This window comes from Jatropha curcas, chromosome 4 (assembly GCF_041381405.1).
Source record: "Jatropha curcas cultivar XTBG-Jc1 chromosome 4, XTBG_Jcur_1.0, whole genome shotgun sequence".
Classification (NCBI taxonomy): Eukaryota; Viridiplantae; Streptophyta; class Magnoliopsida; order Malpighiales; family Euphorbiaceae; genus Jatropha; species Jatropha curcas.
The window spans coordinates 18,633,202-18,657,336 of NC_143154.1; the positions used below are offsets into that span (position 1 = coordinate 18,633,202).

Sequence of the window (24,135 nt, forward strand, 5' to 3'; positions counted from 1 at the left end):
TAACAGAAGCTGGACATGCATATTCAGTTATCACTCATTATGGATCTAATGGAAATGATAGCTATAAAGCGCGATTAGAAAGAGGTTGGCATGATGTATGCATATTGGAAAAAATCCAATGCGGAGACATGGTTGATTTCAGATTGATAGATGCTCAAAAATCATATTTAGTATGTATGTGACAAAAATAAAATCAATATATTGCAATGCAAATAATAATATAACATTTATAGAAAATAGAGTGTATTTGCCCCACTAAATATAATATTGTTTCCATGAACTCTGAATTATTTTTAATAATGACTTTATTTATTTATGTTATGTTTTGTATGCAAACCATTTTTTAAATATACTATTGGGCATAATATTTTTTTTCTTTTTTTTAATGCAAATATAACCTTTTATTCATCATAAAAAAAGAATTATATTTTAGTTAAAAATTGTCTACATATCCATATAGCAATACCATGCATGCATATCAACTAAAATATATGATAAAATTCAACCTATTTGCATCAAAATATTCAGGGTTCTTTTATTTCTCTTCCTCACTACTGTCAATGAATAGCAAAGGAGCAATTCTATTTGGCTCATCCCAATCATATGCAATTTGAAAAACCAATTTAATGAACACGGTGCTCCAAAAATATAATTATTTTTCATTGAATTATTTCTTGACAAATGTAAGGCGTGGTGTGTTATTAGAGCTAAAGCATCATTATGGTTATATTAACAGGCAACCCTAAAACAACACTCATTTCATGCCAATAAAAAAAAAAATCTTCGGTCCTCTCCACTCCCTATAATAGAAGTGGTAGATATTTTTCATTCCTATCAACATAAGGTCTTTCTATTAACCATGCATGGCTGCCTATAAATACATGCTCCACAAAACCCTAGTATAACTACCAAACGATATCTGTCTATTACTAATTTATCTATTTTAGCCATCTCAAATAGACAAAACACCAACTAAAAGGTTATGTAGGCGACTTTCACTCCTTGCTTCCCCAGCAACATTGAAGTCGCTTTACAACACAACTGAGAAGGAGTCCACTGAGTTGAAGAATGGGTTTGAGGCCCTAATCCAATGACTCAATGAAGTTATCACTCAGTCATGCATTGAGGTACTTCTGTTTAAGGATCCACCACTTCAGAAGGAATATGACATATTCATTAAGGTCAGCCAAGTAAGTTCGAAAGAAGTTGAACTCATCACCATTCCAGACGACACAACTGTATGCACTGAAATTTAAAAATATTCACGATGACGTGCAAGATGTGGAAACTTATGGAGGCTATCCGTGTTGGTCGATTGATTTTTGTTCTCTTTTTTATCGTATGTCGTTTTGGGTTCAGATGGTCTATCATCTTTTCTTTCAATCAGTCATTTTGCCAATGTGAACTATCGACATTTTTTCCTCTTTTAATGGAACTAGTATTTTTTTGCGACGTGCATTACACGTTGTTAGCATTCGATATTGTGAACCCCTTCCCCAAATGTCATAGGCATGTGATGCATATGATGAATGAGAAGAAATACACGTGAATGTATGAGTCGCCACCTTGTTTAATTATTTCAGAGTAAACTAGGAAAAAACCCTATGGGACTCCAATTTTAATTAACCTAGTTGCTAGATTAATTATCCCAATGTTTAAGGCACAATCTACGAACCCGAGATGGATCCCGAAACTATGTCATGCCGATAAACTAACCGATGAATGAATGCTTTGCAAGGTAAATGATGGATTAATGAAATGTTTGAGTGATTTTGACTTGCCGCCCGGGGTGAAATCCCGAACGTGCCTACGTACTTCCGTTTAAATGGAAGATCAAAGTCAACGTAGTTCGATAGGCCTCTTTTAGAGGGCTTTGAATGATATGCTTAATGCATGGGTGTGTGTATGCTTAGTGCATGATTTTGTGTATGCTTTGAGCATTTTTGTGTGTATGCTTTATGCATGATTTTGTGTATGCTTTGTGCATTTTGTGTGTATGCTTTATGCATGATTGTGTGTATGCTTCGTGCATGAGTGTGTATGCTTTGTGCATGAGTTTAGGCGTTTTGCCAAAAATTGATTGATTTTTAGGCATGTTGCCAAAAATGTTGATTTTAATGGCTTTTAGCCATTAATGATTTGATTTAGGCAATTGTTGCCAAAAATGTTGATTTTAGGCGATTTTCGCCAAAATGGTTGATTTTAAGGGCTTTGGCCAAAATGAGTTGATTTAGGCAATTAATTTACCAAAATGTTCGATTTAAGCGATTTGTCGCTAAAATGGTTGATTTTAGGCCTTTGGCCGAAAATTGGTTCATTTTAAGGCATTTTGCCAAAAATGTCGACTTTACGGCTTTGAGCCGAAAATGGTTGATTTTAAAGGCATTTTGCCAAAAATGTCGATTTTAAGCGATTTGTCGCTAAAATAATTGATTTTAGGCCTTTGGCCAAAAGGTGTTGTTTTAGGCAATTAGTTTGCCAAAATGTGCGATTTAGGCGATTGTCGCCAAAATGGTTGATTTTGAGGCCTTTGGCCAAAATGGTTCAATTCTACGACTTTTAGTCGAAAAAGATTGATTTTAAGGCGTTTCGCCAAAATGGTTCGGTTTTACGACTTTTAGCCGAAAAAGGTTGATTTGTAGGCATTTTGCCAAAAAATGTTGATTTAGGCTTTTAGTCACAATTATTGATTAATTGGACTTAAGCCGGATTTGTTCGAAATAAGGCAGTTGAACCGTAGTTATTAATTAACTAGGCTCTTTTAGCCAATATTGTCGGATTTAAACTTTAATACCACGATTATTGATTAACCGGGCATTTAAGCTTAATCAAATTAATTTAAGACGGTTTATTTGTCTAAATGATGATGTGAATGCGTTTATGCAATTATAGAATTATTAAGAGTAGAAAAGAAGTATGCATGAAGTGCTAAAATTAAATAGGCAGAGTTTCGTTTACGTACCTGATTTAATCGTCGACCACTTCTTAACTCCAGGTTAAGCTCCTCGTTTAGGTATATTAATTAATTTTTAATTTTATTTAATTTTAGTGGTCAAATATCACAATAAAAATGCAATAAAAATTAAAATAAAATGCAAAAAGCGGTAAAGAAAACGCAAGGAGCTTGAGAGGGAGAAGGATTCGTCCGTCAAAACAGACAAGGCGCACCAGAAAATGGCTGAAAATGGTCTATTTATAGGCCATTTTCGGGTCCCGGGCGGCAGGTGCCGCCTAGCTCGGCGGCAGCTGCCGCCCTGTCGGTGGGGCGGCAGGCCCCGCCCACGCTGGGCGGGGGGTGCCGCCTGGGAGGGCGGCAGCTGCCGCCCAGTCGGTGGGGCGGCAGGCCCCGCCTGGTCTGGGCGGCAGGTGTCGCCCAAGCTGGGCGGCAGGTGCCGCCCAGGGGCGTGGGGGGGGCCAGGCCCCGCCTGCGCGGGGCGACAGGCCCCGCCCGTGCTGGGCGGCACGCCTCGCCCGCGCGGGGCGACAGGCCCCACGCGCGCTGGGCGGCTGGCCTCGCCCGCGCGCGCGGCAGGCCCCGCCCGCGCGGGGCGACAGGCCTCGCCCGAGCGCGCTGGGCGGCAGGCCTCGCCCGCGCTGGGCGGCAGGCCTCGCCCGCGCTGGGCGGCAGGCCTTGCCCAGGAAGTGGGGCGGCTGCTGCCGCCGTGGCCGGTGTGGACACCGTGCCTCGTTCCGAGGGCCTTTTTGGGAGTTCCGGACCTCCGAAAAATATTCCGGGACCTGTTCCGCGATCCTCGCGATATTCCGGACGTTTTAAGTACCATATTGACATATTTTCGGTGAACTTCCGAAATAGCCTCCGGTCCGGCCGGACTGTTTGCAGTCCGGGAAAACAGGCTTTCTGAGCCTCAAAATTTGGGTATTCACAGATATTACTCGTTTATACTCATTAATTTATTCTTATATTGTATTAAGTATGATTATAATTTTTCTCTAATATTCTTTAGATATTTATATAATGTTAAGACATGAGTAATAATATTCATATTATAAGCGAATAATATTTTTCTTAAACTAATTTTAATAAGATAGGACAACATTAAAAGTCAAAATATATTTAATAAAATAATTATAGATGATAAAATAAAAAAATTTATCAATTATAAGATTAGACTTCAATTTTTTTGAAAATGATAAGGTTAAACTTTAATTAGCATCTTTCTTTCAAAAAACTAAATAATATGATCCTATGTTATTGAATGTTAATTTGAGTTCATGAAAAGCTTAGATATACATAAATAGATATAAATAAGAAAAAATTTAAAATTTTAAAAGTGATATATATATATATATATATATATATATATATATATATATATATATATATATATATATATATATATATATATATATATATATATATACGCGCACACATGTGAAACAATATTTTTATAGATGTTTTTATATTATTTTTTGCATTTTGTTGTTTATTTTAAAATTAAAATAATAATTTATTTTTTGAAACAATTAATATCGTAAATAATCAATGATTGAAAGTTCAATTGGAATAATATATTAAAATAATAATATTACCTTTCAAAAAAATTATTAAAATAATATAATAATACTTTTTAAAATTAATTAATAAAAAAGTATTAAAAATTAAAAATTATCAATTATTAAAAATTCAAGTTATTTAATTAACTCAAACTATTATTTATTAGCCAATGACTAATGATATTTTAGGATTTCTAAACTTTTACTATGTTTATTATAGGTAATCCCATTATTCCCCCTCCTCATTTCCACTTTACATATAGTATAGAAATATAGATATATCTTTTTGGTTAAATTGCAGAACTGGTGCATTACTATAATTATTTCTCTACTCAATAGCTTGGATTCTATTGAACAACATCCATAATGTCAATAAAAAATGTAAGGAAGCCATTTAAACAGCTAACATTTATATATGGAAACTTAGCATCTCATTAAATTTAGCCATTGGTTGCCCAAACAAATCAGTCCATCTACTCTACATGACTTAACAGAAAAATCTTAGTCAAATCATATATATACATCCTTATTTTTGATGTGTTCAATTAACAATATTGATTGTGAAATAAGCTCGAATAATTAATATGATCTAAAACTAATAGGATAGCCTATCCACACATTTTAAGACCCAAATACAATGACTATTCATAACAATTGATGAATGCCATTTGGGCAACCTAAATGTATTCGGCTAACAATTCAAGCTATTTTAAGGCCCAAATAAAGTTAAGTGTGCAAAAAATAGTTATGAAAATTTTCCCTTTATTTCTAAAGTATTATCCTTGATACATGTATTGGACATAACCTTTTTTAAAACAATAGGCTTTATTCTTTATAACTGCGCGTAGCAATTATATTTTGCACTTTATTATTTTTTCATTGTATCAAAGCCCACACAACATATGATTTTAACTTTCAAATATCATTCACAAACAGTTACAATTTCATTATACTTCACGAATCAAAACAACATATATTATAAATTTTGATGTAGTTTGATTAACATATAAACTTCATCCATCCAAATTGGTATAACACCAACACAGAATACACAACTCAATCTAATTATACTCTAAAATATAGTTTACAGAAGATTCCTACTACAATCCTAGAGATGAATCCCATGATAAATTTTATATAATAAAGATTTGGACTTTGTGCATTTAGTCTTCCAGCATTTTGCTTTCCAGCATCTACTGTTCCTCCATAGACATCCCCATCAAATGCAGCGATGCTTGAGCCAGGCATATCATCATCTAAAACTCCTTTAATTTTACCATTGGGTGTTGCCACGTGACCTTGATCTTCATCACTCTTACTAACATCGAAACTTGTAGATGCTTGATGACATCTAATATCACTATCTGATTCCCTAAACAATTTCAAAGCTTCCATTGCCTCGTCCATAGTCTCATAAGATTCATACATACTATGACTGATAGCTAAAACGCGTATTGCATATTCTTGCCACGATCTACATATCCCTAGTCGATACCACGAAAACCACATAAAACTTTGATTTTTGTCTATTACAATAAGATTCTATTTCAAGTATAGAGCAACACAGCTATTGCTAAGAAGAAAGGAAGAGAACTTTTATACAGTTCAAATGATAATGAATTTGCAAGGCAGCAGTTCTCTTAAAAAGCCGCAAGTAAATTAGTATTATTTGTTGGAAAAAAGTAACTTTTTTTTTTTTAAAATAAAAGCCTTTGCATATTCATTGTTATTTTCACCCGTTTAGTGTTCTGTCTAAGAATATTTAATGAAGATGGAGAAAAAGTTTGAATTTCAAAATTTCATTGTCTTCACTGTCCACCAAAATCAACAACTTTTTCGGGAGAATAAAATTGACATTGCATATATTGAACTAAACAATATAGACTTTTTGGATATAATGATCTTGGATTACCATATGTCAAAATCTTTTCTCTTAAATTTAATGGCATAAAAAGATTTTGAATGGATACAAAAATTTTCTATTAACAATAACAATTTTAACATTCGAATAATTTGGTCTTTTTGGGAATCCTCATTAATCAAGACATTATTATAATTGCCCGACCCGACCCTGTAATCTGTTTTGAATTCTCGGCGTCGAGTTTTTATAATCTGACACATCATAAGATTCTAAACAAAAGGCAACCCTATCCCGTCGTGGATTAAAAATATTAAAAAATCTCTCGTGGGTCCAAGAAGATAGGTTCACGCTTCTATACGATATAGGGAAGAGAATAAAACGACAGAGCTGTGACAATATTAGTACTCAATGACTTGGCCAGTAGTCTCGTTCTGATTCTCTCTGTAAGAGGGATACACAGAAAACACAATGTAACTAATTAACTAGTAATTATATTATTACTATAATATAAAAACCCCGCAAAAAAAGAGAGAGAATAGGTTATTTTGGTTTTGTTCTATATCGTAATCCGAAAGGAGGAAGCCGCAGCCCGCAAGAACAGAATCTTTACTTTGCTTCTCTTTACACTAGACAATGGGAAGCGACAGCGAAAGAAAGAGTAAGATTAATAACAATGAGAATAGATTGCAGATACCGCCGGCGACGGAGAAGATGATACAGAGTATAAGAGAAATTATCGACGATAACTGCACGGATACTGAGATCTACAGTGTCCTTAAAGAGTGTGACATGGACCCAAACGACGCCGTTCAAAGACTCCTTTCTCAAGGTTTTTTTCTTGTTATTCTCCTTCTGTTAAAAAGCTTTTAGTTTTCTTTTTCGTTGGATGGGAGGAGCAAGTTATGGCATTGAGTTGTTGTTTGTTTGTTTGTTTATTTATTTTTGTTTTTTTATATTATCATTGTGTTATTTTTGTTTTTTTAAACGAGAAATTTGTGATTTTTTTTTTTTGTTCTGGATGGAGAAAACTTCTCTAAGATCTCGTTTTTTGTTTTCTGGAATTATTTTGAGATAAAAATAATGTATGCAATTCTTGGAAAGTTTTTAGTTTTGCAGGCAATGTATGTAATTTTCTGTTTGGTTCCCTGGAAAGATTGAGATTTTGATTGATAGTCTTGACACCCTCTACTGTATATTCGTCGAACTAGTACTATTTTAGGGAAATGTTGCATATTTTTTTTTTGTCTCCAGGGGTCGGTTTAATATCCGTTTGCTTTTTTTTTTTTTTTTGAAATTTATATTTAATCTTATCGTTTTCTTGTTGGTTCAATTGTTAAATTGGTATTTCTGAATCATGTAGATATTTTTCATGAAGTGAAAAGCAAGCGAGAAAGAAGAAAAGAGGTACTTTTTTTTCTGTTCATTTTTTTATTTTTTTTTATTTTTGGTTCTTATTTAGTTATATATTTTTCACATTTTCCACTTTTCCTTTGTAATTTCTGTATGCATTTCATTTCAAGGGATTAATTATTCCACTAAACCTGTGCGTGTGCTGTAGATAAGGTTTCTGATCATCCATTCTTCTTCTTCTTCTTTTTCCCCTTTTATTCGCCTAATTTTTTTATGCAATTTTTTGTATGTACAAATTACTTATCTATTTTTTATTTTTTACACCAATTATTATATATTTGTTTTCTATAGATGAAAGAGACGCAAGAATCAAAGGCTCGGTGCAGTAGCAATGGTTATCGTGGAGTTAAAGGCTGTGCAGAATATAATGTTGGACGTTCATCATCTCAAATCAGCTACAATGGTGTGTTTATCTTACTGTACAATGTGAAACACTTGTCTGGTGGCAGAAGAGGTGATATTAAGTTGGATTTCAATATTGTATATTCTTACTACATGAACTTGTGTCCTCCTGGCAGACCTTGGTAAAGCTGCATACGTGAGAGAGAATCTGTCCATTCCTCCTGCAGTAACTTCTTCATCATCTTTGACATATCATATGAGAACTGTGAATGAGCAGCTTTCACCTCATAGGTTAGTTCTTATAAGAAATACAGGTTTATTTTTGTCCTCTGTGCGTTTAGAATATATATGTATATAATATTTTTTCTTTAAGTAAAAAATAATTGAATAATCGAAAGAAAAATCTAAGGATTTTTGGTTTAGTTCAAATGAATCTGCACTTGACAGTTTTCAGTTTACCAATGCTGTTAAAAGTATCTGATGCATTAACATGCCAAAGATCTTTCAAGCATGTGTACAAGGTGAAAAGTGGCACTCCTAGAAAGTATATTTTTTAAGATGTGTTTCAAAAAGATGTGCACAGTCATAAATATGAGGAAAGAGGAAAAAAATGTGCATAGTCATTAATAATTGTGTGGTCGTAACTTGTAAAAATACCTCATCATGTAGCAATTATAACTACAGGTTCTGTATTCTACCATCATACTCTAACCCCCTATTTCCCTTTTCTTGTCGGTGATGTTGGGGATTACCTTTTGATTTTATAGGCTTTCAAATATCCACAATGACATGATTTATGTGGTTAATGTTCAGAGACTAGGCACTTCCACCAGCATGGTTTTAAGTATTGATTGTTACACAATCACTCTAATTGTGACATACTGGTGCAATTGATGCTGTAGTTTTTCTAAACAAATTCGCAATTGCTAACCATAACCTGTATGCTTCAGCACAACACACTGAAAAACCAGACACGACTGTGAACATAATTCAAAACTTTGCCCACAGGGTATTCCTAGTTAATCTTGGTCAAATGCACTTCACCTTGGAGCTAAATTTCTTTGTCCTTGTAAGCAACCGGCTTGTCTAAGGCATACTTCTGATGACACAGTCTTTATTAATGAATTCTGCACCAGCATCTGCATGTGTAATTTATTGTATTTTGTTCTTGTGTTTTCTTTTGTGTTGAGGGGAGGGAATGAATGATGTACATGATGGGATTATGATGGAATAATTTAGAAATTTCAGTCAATGTATCCAATCCTTAGGTTACGGTAGTTGCTTAACGCTATAGTCTTGTTATAATCCTTATTTCAGTGAAATTGTTCTGCTAATTATGTTAGTTTTTTTTTTTTTTTTTTGGGTGGGGGTTGGGGCGGTGGGGGTGGTCTGCACGTGAGTTGTGGATAAGCAAGTAGTCTGCAGCATCTTAATTTGTGGAAGGGAATAAAAGATATTTAGAATGCAGTTTTCATGGAATAATTTAGAAATTTTAGTGAATAGGTCCAATCATTAGTGTCATACACCAGTTGCATACAGTGCATAGTGCCCCCATTTGGTCTTGTAATAGTCCTAATTTGTGTTACTAGTGCTTCATTAATCTATGAATACAAAAGATGGAGGTGCTAGCAAATATGCAGAGATGCATAATCATTTGTTCAGATGCTTACTTGCTTAGTATTACATATATTCATGCCTATGTGTACTAATGGATGTGTTGAGATAATTTCTTCTTTTTTCACTGACCTCTTTATTGCAGTTTTCTAATAATTTTATGAACATTTTAAGCTCTTTTTCGTTACAAGCTGATTTGTGGCAAAGAAATTAATCAGGAATTCTGGCCTTTAAATATGTAGGTCTCTGCCGCTTGGATCATGTTATGTAGGTTTCTAAACAACAAATGTTAGCATTTGAAGAAATATAGAAAGGGGAGGGCATTATAATAGTCCTTTAATAGTAGACCCTTTTCATTATGTCCACACTCCTACTTTTTTCTGTTATGTTCTTATGGAGTTCAGTATGCGAATCTCTAGCCAGAGTTTTGAATTTATGGAAAGTAAGATATTTCTCTTTCTTACAGCACAGCACAATTTTGTTTGGCTGGGCAATTGCATTTGGCTATATCATGTGCTGGTGCATAGAGCTTTTTTTACCACCTTAGTTGACCTTATGTTGCTTTACATAATTTGCCCACTGCCTTTTTTCTTTGCATACTGAAATGAACACTGTGCTCCTTTTGCTTTATGGTTTATTGGAAGCATATGGTCTACTTTTAACATCTGAGAAGAACGCACTTTTCCATTGGCTTTTATTTGTTTACTTAATGTTCAAGTGTAAGTAATTAATCTCTTAAGTATTTGCTTTTGTTAACTTATTGGCTTTGTTTTTTACTGAATGCATTATATTAGTTTTGATTGATCTTGGAATTTGACTACAGTGATTCTTTCAGCCCTGATAATGGAAGGGAAACTCTTGGAACTGCCAATACCATCTTTTCATCTGAACCAACATCTCTAGCGCCTCAAGCTGCTTTTGGTGGGGGTCCTTCTGGACATGCTTCTATGGCTGATATTGTTAAGATGTCTTGCCAACACAATATGGCTTCAAACATTGTAATGGAGACATCTTATACACTTCAAGATACTGACGCACAAGATTCATTCCATAGTAATCTCAAGCCTTCCTCCAATTCTTCAACTCTGCAAGAAATGCAGGAGTTGCAATCTCCACATCCTGCTGAAGTGTCAATTACTATACATCAATCTGGCATCATTGCCAGCCGGCACGATTTGGATGATGAATGGCCTGTAATTGAGCAGCGGATGTCTATGAGTGGGTCATCTATCTTAAATATTTCAAGTACCCCTGGCCTTGGGACGTTTCCTAATCATTCTCACTTGTTTGGTGATGAAACCAAATTATCTAACAACATCCACTCAGAGAATGTCCGTGTATCAGAGATGGATGTTGCTAGCAAGAATCTTGGTTCAAACTGTGTTGAACCTGAGTCTCCATCTAGTAGACAGGAAAATGCAAATCATGTTGGAGGTGCATCATTTAATGACATGATTTCCTATGACTTGCATAGGTGCATGAATGAACTTCATGAAGGTAACTTTCAGGAGGAAGCTTTCATGTTGTCAGTTTGATGTTAACAATGATTATTTACCTTTGACTACCAACGAAAAATGAGTTAGGCAATGCTATATTGCTATATCACACATTTTGTCATTTGCATTACCTATATATTTTTCCTTTTATGATGCCCTGCACTATATATGTCTTAATGCTATATGTTTTTGATGAGAATCTGAAAGATGCGGTAAAGATGACTAAAAGGCTTCCGCAATTATTTATTTCTTTTAGACCTCAGACATACATTTATTAACTTACTGTTCGATTATTGTATGCAATACTAGATGACAGACAACTATAGAAGAAGCGAATTGCTTCTGGAATTGCTTTTTGTTCAAGAATAATGACTATTGACTTCTTACTGCCATAAAGGGACTCTCCGTTACAAGTTGAGAGGGAAAAAAATAGAGATAAGGCTTGGAACTATTTTGTGTTTCTTTTGTAAGAATTAGGATGTGAGCTTTCAGTTGCAAGTTTGAGAGAACCACACCAAATGGTTACTCAAATGCGTTCTGTTTAGGATCAACTTAATTCAGCTTTCAAAGCATGTTATTTCATTATGTCTTTAATTTTAATACTTATGATGCTGAAGGAATACATTAAACAAACCCCAGCTAGATCAGATTGATGTTAAATTCAGGTGGTGGATGGTAAAGGGACTGACTTAAAATTAGAAAGGTGATGCTAACTTAGCCTAGAGTAGTCTCTGATTAAGCCATATTAATGTGCTATTGGTTTAGTCTTGGTGCCCTTGTTTTGGAGGCTGCCACTGGATTAAAAATAAAGTAATGCTTGTGGAGAATCTGGTCTTATCAGGTCTTCACTTTTGCATTGCCATTTCATATGTGCAAAAGCAATAAAAATTTGGTTATAATTAGTCTAGAAAGCAGACAGCTTCTTTTCTTTTTACTCATTTTCAGAACTACTGAATGCCTTTGGATTGGATATAAAATTTTATGAGGATATTTTTTACTTTCAGCCTCCTCAATTGTAATGCATCTTTAGCCATTAGTTATCTAGTTGCTCTATCATTGGAGTAGTGCTTAAAAGTTAGGCTACTGGCTAGCATGCACACAAACGGCAACCCTATGGTTTTTCCAATTTTCAGAATGTTTCAGACACGGTGCATCTGACATGGGCCTGAAATGTTTCATGACTGTTTCTGTAATTTTGATAAATTTGGAAACTTAAAAAAAAAAAAAAAAAATTCTCCCCTTCTCAAAGAGAGAGAATCTGTTGAGCAGCAACAGCTGAAAGTGAAGACCAGAATGACAAACTGTTGAGCAGCAAATCGGCAACAGAATCAATCACTCTCTCTCTCTCCCTCACACACACACACACACACACACACACACTCACACTCTGAGTCAGAATCACAAAAGAAGACCAAGTTTTGTTTCTTGATTTTTCTCCCTTGTGAATCTATTACTGGTGACTAGTGTTGCATGTAGGCTAGACTCTCACTATCTTTGGATTAGAGTTTACATTGGTTGAGCTCTATGCATAGGCCCACTTTGGATATCTTCTAAGCATATTCATTCTTCTACTGCGGTTTTTTTCTTTTTTCTTTTTGAATAATATGATTTATTTTATAACTACTATTTACAAGATTTTTAGTTTCTTCCATTTAAATGAATAGTGGCTTTTGGTATTTGATAATTGACAGATTAACATTTCTTTTGAAAATAGCATATTTATTTATTTATATTATGCTGTAGTTAGGTTTTTAATTTTGGGCTTTAGTTGATGATTTTTAAATATTTATAATTATAATAATACCCATAAATTTACGTGGTTCCTCTACAAAATACACTTCCCCATCTCTGTTTCATGTTGTATCTGTTTCCTGTTTCTGTTTTAATTAGGCTACTGGATCCAGATTTTCTATTTTTTACACTTGGTGAAAAAGCGAAGCTGCAAGGTTATATAAGGGACTTAAATTTTGAAGCTGTGTGATACTAGTAGAAAGTCATGAATTTGCTGCTATTTATTTATATTCATTAGTTGGTGATAGGAGTGATGGTTGGGTTGAGTATCTGAGTTTGATGTTCTAAGCAGATTGGATATTAGTGTGAAGAGTGTGAGTGCTTAACCAGGAGTTGTCATAAGCAACTTAACTTAGTTTGAGCTTACCTTCCTACAATTCTAGATGGCATTGGAAAGTTGTAATAAGGTTTTGTTTTATCAGTTATATGCAAATATATCCATGCACACAGGTTTGTAGTATTTATTGTGAATTTCAAATAGTTAGATGTGGTAATAATAACTTTTATAGTTTTAAGGACTTATCTGTGTACATGTGCATATCTGGTTTGGTGGTAAGTAATTTAAGAAAAATAATAAGCTATGTACTGATTTCATATTCATATTGCTCGTTAACAGAATGAATTCTATATCATATCCACTCAAGATCTGATCCACATTCATTGTGAAAAAACTTTATCAGTGAGCTCTGAAAGCATTTAAGAAGCTGCTGTTACTTGTTGGGTTTAGTTAACATTTTAAAATTATAATTACTTTTTGGTGGAAAGATCGTACTCCATCTTTCAAAGAATAGCTTGTTTGTTTCAACCTTTGTTATTAATATGCAGGCATTAAGGGATCACAACTTATCACTAGCCTATTAAATTAAGAGTTTGTTCAAACTCTTTTCCTTTTATCTTTTTCCTTTCCCCTCTTTGTATGTGTGGTATTCTTATGATCCAGGAAGAAGTTTTCGTAGTATCAGGAGCGTGAACCTTGCAATTAATTCTTCTTTTCTTGTTCTCCCAATTTTAGGAAGAGAAAGTGGCTCTCATTTACCTTTTGCAAACTGCTCTGCCCCTTTGAATGATGAGGTAACATCGACAGCTGTGACCTTGCAGCAACTGAGTTTGGAGAAGGAGACCAAAGTAGTGCCGCTAGCAGAGGATAACTGTGGGGTCGTGTTTCCAACTGATATGCAAGCCTTTGCTGCTGACTGCTCACATTTGAGTTTTGGTACATATAAATCTGGTGTGCCTGCTACTGCTTTTGGGCCGTTGGAATCTAATCCGTTGAAAAGTAATTTGGAGGCATCTGGAATGAACGACGTGATATCTTCTGTTAGCTTGGCGCCTAGGCATGAGACTTTAAGCTTAGTTCTTGTATATATTACATCTTTTTGTTATGGTTCACAAAGTTATGATTGCTTCCGTGCAGAAATTCAGGGTACCTTGGTGACTCCCTATGCAATGAGCAGGTTGCATCAATGTCCGATTCTCATCAATTAACTGCAAATATTAGGAAGCTTGAATTTCCAGTATCTTCACAGATAGAGTTAATGAAACAAAATATCCTTCAAGTTAATGGTGGGCATGATTACAGCTCACCAAAATCTATACCTGATTCCTGTTTCAAGAATATTCAAGAGCATAATTCTTCCCTGTCTGTTGTGATAAATCCACATGCCAGGAATCTTCCTCCTCTTCATCGGCAGCTGGTAATGATATTGCTTTACTGATGGACTTCTTTTAATGAGTTATCTGTGCATGAATTCTGCTCTTCTTTTTTTATTTTTTTTATTTTTTTTTAATATGAAATATGCACCGAATCTGCTTGCTAAATGCCCAAAAAGAAAAGTCTTTCTTTTCTTGCCTTCCATATTTTTTCATCTGGGCATTTTTTTGGGGTTAGTTCCATCTGACCTAACAGATTCAGATGTCTGCTTAAGAGAGCTTGTTATGGGCGAACTTGAATTAATGATAGAATACAGGGTTTCGGTTTAATGTAGAAACCGAAATGAGGTTTAGAAATTGATTGGTTTTATTTGATTAGGATTCAAATATTTTTGAAACCAGAATATTGGAGAAATTAGCCAATGGGATCTGAAAGAAAATTGTGAAATATCAATTTCATGATCAAAGCTAGAATGATACATGGGATTAATTGTTGTAGCTTGAAGTACGAGTTTAGAATGAAATATGGCTAGAAAAGAAGTTATGATCAACAAAATGAAAGCTGCAATGGTGGCTTCATTTTCACTCGGCATTGACAATCATCACATCGGGGCAAAAAAACAAAGATTTGGATCCCAACTCCAAGACACTCGGCCACTTTTTCCTTTGGGGTTGACGGCCTGAATTTTTTTCTTATTCTATTTTCTTCTTGCTGATCAAGGCTACCTTGCTTGCATCTACTGTATAAGCGGAGTGATTTGTCGAGTCTACGAAGCTTAGATAGCATCAATTAAAATGACACTATTGGAAAAGATGGTCAAATAATCGGCTCAGTGCAACTAACTTATAGGAGAATGCTGTCCCCTAGGGCACTGCCAGTAGTTTCGGTTGAATCTCGTGCATGACCTAGAAAGAACAGAAAAAATCCAAACTCCTCCCTTGGAAGTATTTTAGCTATAGGACCAGAAGAAATTAAAAAAGAAAGAGAAAAAGGGGGGGGGGGGGTGGGTGACTAATTGAACTCCTACCTTGTTGGTGTTTTGAACTGGGAAAATTCTGAAGCGATATCAAGTACAAATTACTTTTTCCTAATTAGTTTTTTCTTTGATTGCATAACTGACGCTTGTTCTAAATAGCTCTTGCCCCTCTAAAATTCTTGACTTAAGCTACGCATGCCAACTATCTATGTGATGTTATTAGTGCCTCTTTGGTATAAGCTATTTTTTAAATCATTGTTCTACATTTATGTGATGTTATTAGTGCCTCTTTGGCAGGATTATTTCATTTGATATTTCTAGGTAAATTGCTTCCACTACTATTTATTTGTTTATTTGTTCTATTTACTTTTGGTACTTGTCTAACTGATTCAGATAAGTGAAGTCCTTGTTTACCGTGGTCTTTGGTTTTATTTCCCTTCCTTTGGTCTGTGCTTGCAGATCCTGTTTCTTGTTGGTTGTTTATTTATGGTATTAATGTTGAGTTGTGACAATGTCAGTTCCTGCTACTGTTTTTATTACATTGGAAATTCTGTTGCAGCAAGCAAGTTCAATGTCTGTACCAGTTGATTTGTTGGCATCAGCTGTTCAATCCGTGAAAGACTCTAATCATGTCCTTTCACCTTCTGTTGGAACACAGTCGTTGGCATCAAATTACAATGATATCATATCAACTGCTGCCGGTTCAACCATTCCTATTACAGAGGTATGTAATAAATGATATGTGAAATTTTGGATTTCATACACAATTAAAGTTGCTTCTCATTCAAATGCAGAGAGGACTGAAGGAGATGTTTCTTTGTCGAATTTTTTTATTTGTTATATATGCATAAACCTTAAATTCAAGACGCTTATATTCTGTAAACATGATTTACAAGTAGAGGATGGATTGAATGTTGGATTCAGGTTGTAATAATTTTGTTTCATTTCGGTAACCTATGGTTTGTTGGTCTCAACAACCTAAATTTTACATTTCAGACCACTTCTGTTTAGTATGAACCTGGTTATTTTGATGTTCAGTGTGTATGTATATATTTTTTTGCAGGTTTTGAATTCTGTTGCCTTTTCTTCACCCATGTTGCACTCGTCTGCGCTGCCTACTTCAAGCCTAACTTCAGGTCACGTGGTTCCCCAACATCTCCCAGCACATTCCTACTCTCAGTCTCCACTTTCCTTGGAAGAATTGCTCAATTGGAATGCCTACTCTGCTGTTCCTCAAACCTATTCCGGAATTCCATCTGCTTTGCAGCAACAGCAAGCATATCAAGATAGCAGTGCGTTCCTTGATCCCCTGGCTGGAATGAGGTACAACCTCCAACAATTAAGAGGTGTTGCCTCTAGGAGTAGCATCCCTCTGTCTCATGCAAATGTTTCTAGTTATGGAGGTCTGGGGAATTCTACCAACTTTTCTGGGAGCTTTCTGAATGACCCGTCTGCAACCATTAATCGGTCTGTGGTTGGCTATAATGATCTTTTACGTTCCCAGTACAAGGAGGGCAATAACTTCACAATGCTTCACCAGGTAGGGTCTCAATATTTTAGCATTGATTTTTGTTCGTTCATTACATGAAGTTGCATGCCAGTACTTGTGGAATCCTTCCATTTAGTTCATTTATGACTTGGTTTTACTAGTTTCAGCAGTTGGGTTTTAAAATTTGGTTACTTATCTGTATTTTTATTTGTCGTTCTCTCTTTTTTTTTTTTTTTTCCTTAAAATGAAAACCAGAATCATAGCCTTTCTTCATGGGATTATGAACCTGGCTCCAGACCACTGTCAACTGTTCCAAACAATGGATATTACAACTTCCAAGGAGGTCAGCCACCTATGTATCAACAAGGTCAACTGCTCTCACAGAATTATGGTGCTCCAGTTTTCCATTCACAACAAAGAATCTTGCGGGAAGAACAGCAGCAAAACCTTGGTGATTTGCCGTTAAGCAGTTCTCAAGGTCCATCTAAGCAAGTACGCCAACTCTGGCATCATACTAACTAATGGTTGTAGGTCATCAGCTAATCCATTTCTCCAACTTAGGCTGCACAGCGACTGATGGTTTCTTTTTTCCCTGTTTTGGTAGTGAGTTTGAAAGCAAGGAATTAGGTCGGTTTACAGTTTTATTTTGAAATGTATGATTGATTTTGAGGGTTTGGCCTTGTCCAATTGTAAATACCTAAAAAGAGATGAAACTGTGACATGCCTTAATGTTGTATTTTACCTGATTTCATATTGGGGCATGATTTAGAAGATTAGATTGCTAATGCTAATTCATACACAGGCGTTTTGATTGAAAATTTGGCTACAGCATAATAATTTGGATCACCCAAATTTTGTTCATCTGAGAAATGTTTCCATGGACAATCCATACTTCTCATACAAAAACTGTATAGAATTGTATTTGTTTTGTTTCTTTTTACTTTTTATTTGTTAGGCCAAATTTAATACTTTGAAGTACAGTTCTTGCTATTGCAGAATATTTATATGAGAATTGGGTAACTGCCGGAAAGGCAATTGACATGAGGGAAATGTCAGTTGGAAAGTAGGCAGTGGGAATAATGCATAAACTAGTGCAATAAACAAGGTTGGTGCCACTTAACCTTCTCCTAATCCAGATCATTCTTTTGGTTTCTTGCAATAAAATTATTAGCAGAAAATCCACTACTTAAACCCACATGGAGAAGCCAGTTGCCGCAAGATTTAACAGTCTCCTCAGTTGGATCCAAAAAGTATCATGGATCCGAACCAAGAATCAGACAAGGGTAATAACGATTACCGTAGGCCAAGCATTGAGTCAATTCTTATGTCTCCTAAGTTGCCAAAGGCAGTGCAACCAGTTTCTTCTGCACCTGAGGGGGAGACCATCAGGCGGCCTCGTGGCAGACCAGCTGGGTCAAAAAATAAGCCAAAACCACCCATTATTGTGACTAGAGACAGTGCTAATGCACTAAGAGCTCATGCAATGGAGGTCAGTTCAGGCTGTGACGTTAGTGAGAGTTTACTTAACTTTGCCAGGAGGAAGCAGCGTGGAATATGTGTGCTGAGTGGGAGTGGCTGTGTGACTAATGTAACCCTACGACAACCAGCGTCGTCTGGGGCCATTGTGACCCTTCATGGCCGGTTTGAGATACTATCATTGCTTGGTTCAATACTGCCTCCGCCTGCTCCACCTGGGATTACGGGGCTGACTATTTACTTAGCAGGAGCTCAAGGTCAGGTTGTGGGTGGTGGAGTGGTTGGTGCACTTATTGCTTCAGGCCCTGTTGTTATAATGGCAGCATCTTTCATGAATGCTACTTTTGATCGTTTGCCATTGGATGAGGATGAAATTGCTGCAGCTGTGCAAAATCAGCATTACCAAAATGGCCGTCACAACCACCACCACCATCACCTGGATATTTCAGATCTTTATGGAGTGCCACAGAACTTACTTACCAATGGTTCAGTTCCCCCAGAGATATACTCTTGGGCACCAGGACGAACCACCACAAAGTCCTAACCTAGTTTTTCTATATATGTCATAGCAGCTTGTTTCAGTGTTGTGCCAATTTCACTAGCCTTTTGGTAAAACATTATCTCTGTAGCTTTTGTTTTTATAATCATCAAGATTTTCCGAAATCTGTGGATTGTTGAATTCCCTCGTCCATACATTGCCTAATATAGCTTGTTGCTTAATTAAATACATATGTCACTTCCAGAACATCCAGTAAGTATATGGTAGATTGCTTTGGCTTTTGGGTGCTTCCTTCCACCGGCTACAAATTCATGAACTTCCCCATTCACTTCAATTGAACTACATCCAGTTTCTTTCTCTATCTGCATTTCTTTCAAAGAAAGCCTTTGCTTTATTGCTTCCTCAATATTACTAGAGGCAGCATAAACATTGGCCATAAGTACAAAACCTGAGCTTTCACTTGGATCTAATTCTATTAAACGTTTTGCTGCTCGTTTTGCCACGTCTTTATTTCCATATTTGCAGCAAGACCAGAGTAATGATCCCCATATAATTGTATCTGGATCCATAGGCATTCTTCTTATTAGCTCTTCTGCCTCTTCTATGCATCCTGCTCGGCCTAGCACATCAACAATAGAACTATAATGTTTCATAGATGGTTTAATCTTGTATCTTTCTTTCATTAACAAGAAATAATCCCTGGCTTTATCCACCAAGCCAGAGTAATTACAAGCTGTCAAGACACCAATAAAACTAACATTATCTGGTTTCAAATTTGACGACTCAAGTTTTGAAAATAATTGGATTGCTTCTTTTTCTAGACCATTCATAGCTAGGCCTAAAATTATTGAATTCCAACATGACAATCCTTTCTTTGGTGCACTCTTAAATACTTGAAGAGCCTTTTCAATGCTTCCACACTTTGAATACATGTCTATAATTGCTGTAATAACTATAGAATTCATTTCAAATTTATTTTTCACCATATAATCATGAATCCATTCCCCTTGCCTAATTGCTCCTAAGCAACCACAAGCGTTTAACAAGCTCACCATTGTAAATTCATTAGGCTTAATCCTAGACTTTTGCATTTCATGAAAGACCTTCAATGCATCAATAAATCTGCCTTTCCTAACATACCCACTAATCATTGAATTCCACGAAACTATATTCTTCAATGGCATTTTGTCGAACAATCTTTTAGATTCTTCAATTAATCCACATTTAGCAAATCCCATGATCATTATATTCCACCCAACAACATCAAAATTCATAATAGCTCTATCAAATAATTTTTTTGCTTCATTCAAGAACCCACAATTTGCATACATATACAAGATTGTATTTCGTATAAAGGGATCATTTTCAAGTCCCATCTTTATTACCCTACCATGAACCTGAGCTCCTTCCTGGGCAAGATCAAGCTGAGCATACGCTTTAAAAACTGAAGGATAAGTGAGTCTTTGCGGTTGAATTGGCGAATTGAGTAACATGTTGACGAATAAATAAATTGCATTTTGTGGATTGGAGCTTTGGGAAAAGCCTCTAATGATAGTATTCCATATGAAGAGATTTGGGTTGTGAATTTGAGTAAAAACTAAATATGCATAGTTGATGTCACCGGCCGGAGAGGTGCAAAAGGCTAATATCCGGCTAGCCGCAAAAGGGTCTTTGGCTAGACCAGTTTTAATGAATTGGGTATGGACTTTTTTAAGGTCTTTCATATTAGTGCAATTTTTATCGAGCATGGAGAGGTAAGTTTGGTTTGAAATGATGTTGGACATGGTCGTAGATGATAGAGTAACTGAGCATAAACAAGGTACCATTTTCCTTTGGTGGCTATTTCCTGTCTCTAAGCGCGTTATCCTTTCTTGGAGAAGATAGTGGAGCAAGGAAGTAGCGCGTCTGGGTCTTGATCTTAACGGACCTACGGCAATACAATTAGTGGTGCACACGGCCGGTTTGGAAGCACTTTGAAATCAAATTGTACATAATGACTTCTACATTTTTCAAATTGAACTAAATTATTTTTAGGAATATAACTGAATGAAATTTAGTTTGACTTTAAAAACAGTTTGAAATAAAGTTCATTTATGCTAATTAAATTTTTACTTGTAGCTCACCGCGAAATAGGTGAATAGAATATTGTGTTACTCAAAATAGAAGTTCATGTATTTTTAAGTAACAAATTGAAGTATAAGGACAATTAAGAAATATGACTATAATTCAGGAAGAAAATAATCCGTTATCCAAGTATAGTACAATTTCTTAATTTGTATTTTTCTTTGAATTTTTAACATTGTTTTGATAAGTTTATTTTTATAGTTATTTTAATATAATTTTTATTAGGATCTTAAATATTTTTTATTTATATTTTTATTTAATTTTTCATTTTGATTCCTTTATGATGTTGATCTTGTTTGTAGAAATTTAATTAGGAATTTGTCAAATATCAAACAAGGAAGAATGAGACCATGTAGATAATTGCCTAATTTGAGTTTCTATCTTATTTGGTCACTTTGAACTTCTATTTAGGAAGAAATTGAAGACTTAATCATTTCCTTTATGATTAAGTTTCTTCTTCTATAAGTTAGGATTGGCTTCATAGCGTTGAATAGTTGACTTTAATAGTTATGGAGGAATGCTAGTTTTCATCTGAGGACCTTGGTGATGATTGTTATCTTCTCAAATTTAACATGAAGGAGGATTATCATGTTGTACTCTTTGAGGGGGTATGGACTATCATAGAAAGTTATCTTATTGTTCAGCCTTGGGTCCTGATTTCAATATTCAATCTCATAAGGTTGAGCAAACAATTGTTTGGGTTCGGCTGCCAAGTCTTCCATTACACCTTTATAATAAAAAGGTGTTACGTAAAATTGAGGAGGTGCTTAGGTATGTCATTAAGATTGATTATAATATGGAAAACATTCTTTGAGGGAGTTTGCTAGCTCTTATAGTTGATGTCCGCTTCCCACTAATTTCTAAGTTGATGATTAATGGTAAATCTCAGCGTGTGGAATATGAGAATATTCTTGAGATTTATTTTTCATATGGACATGCAGGTTATAGGGATTTTACATGCTCATTTGCCTAGGGTCGTGATAAGGAGGTTGTTTGTAGTTCTTTTGTTCTTGTGGTTTAGGTTGAGGAGTCCTAACCGAAATATGGACTATGGATGGTTGTTGCCTACTGCCAACATCGTAACAATCCTACTAGTGGTCAACAAGTTGAGAACATCCTAAACATTTGGTTTGGAAAGTAAGGTTCAAAGACTTTTAGCGCATACTCTTAGCAGATCTTAAATACGCAAGCTATGTCTTGTTGAGCCTTCAACTAGATCAGCCTTAGACTAGATCAGCCTTCAACTTCTCATGATTGTAAGCAGTAAATTTCCCCTAGAGATCTAATTCCCTCCGGGTAGCCTCTGCTAAGGCTTTATCTAAATTAGCTAGCCTAGATTGCAAAGCAGCTAATCTCTTTACAGAAAAATTGAGCTTCCCCTTTAATGTCTCTTTCTCAACATCAACCTATAGGGCTCTCTAAGCAAATGCAGAACACTCTTCCTCCACCTAAGGTAACCTAAACCCTAGGATCTTTTACTTCTTTAGTAGTGCACTCATATCTCTACTTTAGCTCTAATCCTTTCCTCTTTGAGTCACCAAATTCTGACACCAATCCTATGAGGTTCGCTTTAGCTATTAAAACTTTCCCCTTTGCTTAATAGGCTTTTGTTTAGCTTGTAACACCCTGATTTTTGAGAACCATGAATCATTAGTAGTGCCAATTAGGTTTTGGTACTAATTTCAATCTTATTAAGTGAATTTTTGAATTGTGTTTCTTAATGTGTGAATCGTGCCTTGTATGCATAGTTTTCACAAATTGACTACTTGAATTGCATAATAGTGACTTCAATTTTGAAATTGGACTTAATTTGACTTATGATTTGAGGAGGAAAAATTGATTTGATTTTAGTTAATTGATTTAATTTTGACCTAAAGCTTTTTAATTTGATTGATTTTCACCTAGTCTAATTGATTTACCTTATTTTAATTGTAAAAATATAAAGTCTTAATTGTAAAACCTATTTAACATAGCCTAAGTGCCTACTTTGCTATTTGATCAAGTCAATAAAAAAATAAAAACAAAAGAAAAAAAAAAAATCCTAACCTAGCGTTCAAAGCCAAAAAGGCTGTAGCCTTCTTAGTTTTTTTTATCAAAGAAAACAATTTCTTCTTCTTCTTCTTAAGAGAGGCTGAAGCTTCTCCTCTGTTTTCGCCAAAATCCTGAAAAAACCTCAGAAGGATCTCGAAAAACATCTCTGTTGATTGGTTTGTGTTATTTGTTTTTGGAAAAAAGTGATAAAAATCTTTTTGGATACGCGATGCCGATAAATCGGTCTTATAAATTATTTTTGAGTCGCTACCCATTATTTCGGCAATGGGACCGTTTCCAATTTTAATTTTATTAATGACTCCATTTTAAACCCAATTTTATTTAAGGCCAAATTATTTAGAAAAACTGGTCAGGCGTACCAAGTACGATTCTAGGTAAGGGAATTATGTACGTCGGCCCGTTGGAAGCCGACGCCCGGAAAATCGGCCTCTTTTAACTTACGATTTCTAATTGATTTTATTTTGGAAAAGCCAATTATTTAAACCCATCCCGAATAAATCGAACCGAGTTCCTATGTGGAAAATTAATTAATCGTCCCAAGTAAATACATTCATTGCATCCATTCATAAATTAATTGTCACATCCATCATTCATCCACCATACATATCAAATAAAATTAAAAGACCCGCTCTTGCCTTATGGTTAAAGGCGGGCCACAAGTCGAGTTTAATAATATAGTTAAAAGGAAATAACAAATATTAAATCTCAAAATACCATAATCACAACAGATTAATTGACTTGGTTTGATTAAAACTCAATTTGACCATTATTGATTATTTCCCGGATTAAGCTTAGAAATCTATTTAATGAAATGAAATTAAGACAAAATAATAAAAATA

At 35.3% G+C, this 24,135-nt stretch overlaps 3 protein-coding genes across 4 annotated transcripts; 2 read left to right on the forward strand and 1 right to left on the reverse strand.

The window, feature by feature from the left end:
* Positions 1-6,855: 6,855 nt before the first annotated feature.
* LOC105646039 (uncharacterized) lies at positions 6,856-17,963 on the forward strand. Of its 2 annotated transcripts, none has more exons than XM_020683849.3 (10): positions 6,856-7,205; positions 7,737-7,780; positions 8,078-8,189; positions 8,305-8,419; positions 10,578-11,239; positions 14,042-14,363; positions 14,444-14,723; positions 16,216-16,380; positions 16,720-17,196; positions 17,401-17,963. In XM_020683849.3, exons 1-10 carry the CDS (start codon positions 7,010-7,012, stop codon positions 17,665-17,667), a joined length of 2,640 nt encoding a protein of 879 aa, XP_020539508.1. In that variant the 5' UTR covers positions 6,856-7,009; the 3' UTR covers positions 17,668-17,963. The 2 variants fall into 2 exon arrangements, with proteins under 2 accessions (XP_020539508.1, XP_012087231.1); XM_012231841.4 differs by having other exon boundaries at positions 6,857-7,205; positions 10,566-11,239.
* Positions 17,964-18,101: 138 nt separating this feature from the next.
* Positions 18,102-19,300, forward strand: LOC105646121 (AT-hook motif nuclear-localized protein 16). The gene has a single exon (XM_012231942.4). It carries the CDS (start codon positions 18,401-18,403, stop codon positions 19,163-19,165), a length of 765 nt encoding a protein of 254 aa, XP_012087332.1. The 5' UTR covers positions 18,102-18,400; the 3' UTR covers positions 19,166-19,300.
* Positions 19,289-21,035, reverse strand: LOC105646210 (Pentatricopeptide repeat (PPR-like) superfamily protein). Its single transcript, XM_012232057.3, has one exon. The coding sequence runs from the start codon at positions 20,944-20,946 to the stop codon at positions 19,342-19,344; it is 1,605 nt and encodes a 534-aa protein (XP_012087447.1). The 5' UTR covers positions 20,947-21,035; the 3' UTR covers positions 19,289-19,341.
* Positions 21,036-24,135: the final 3,100 nt, after the last annotated feature.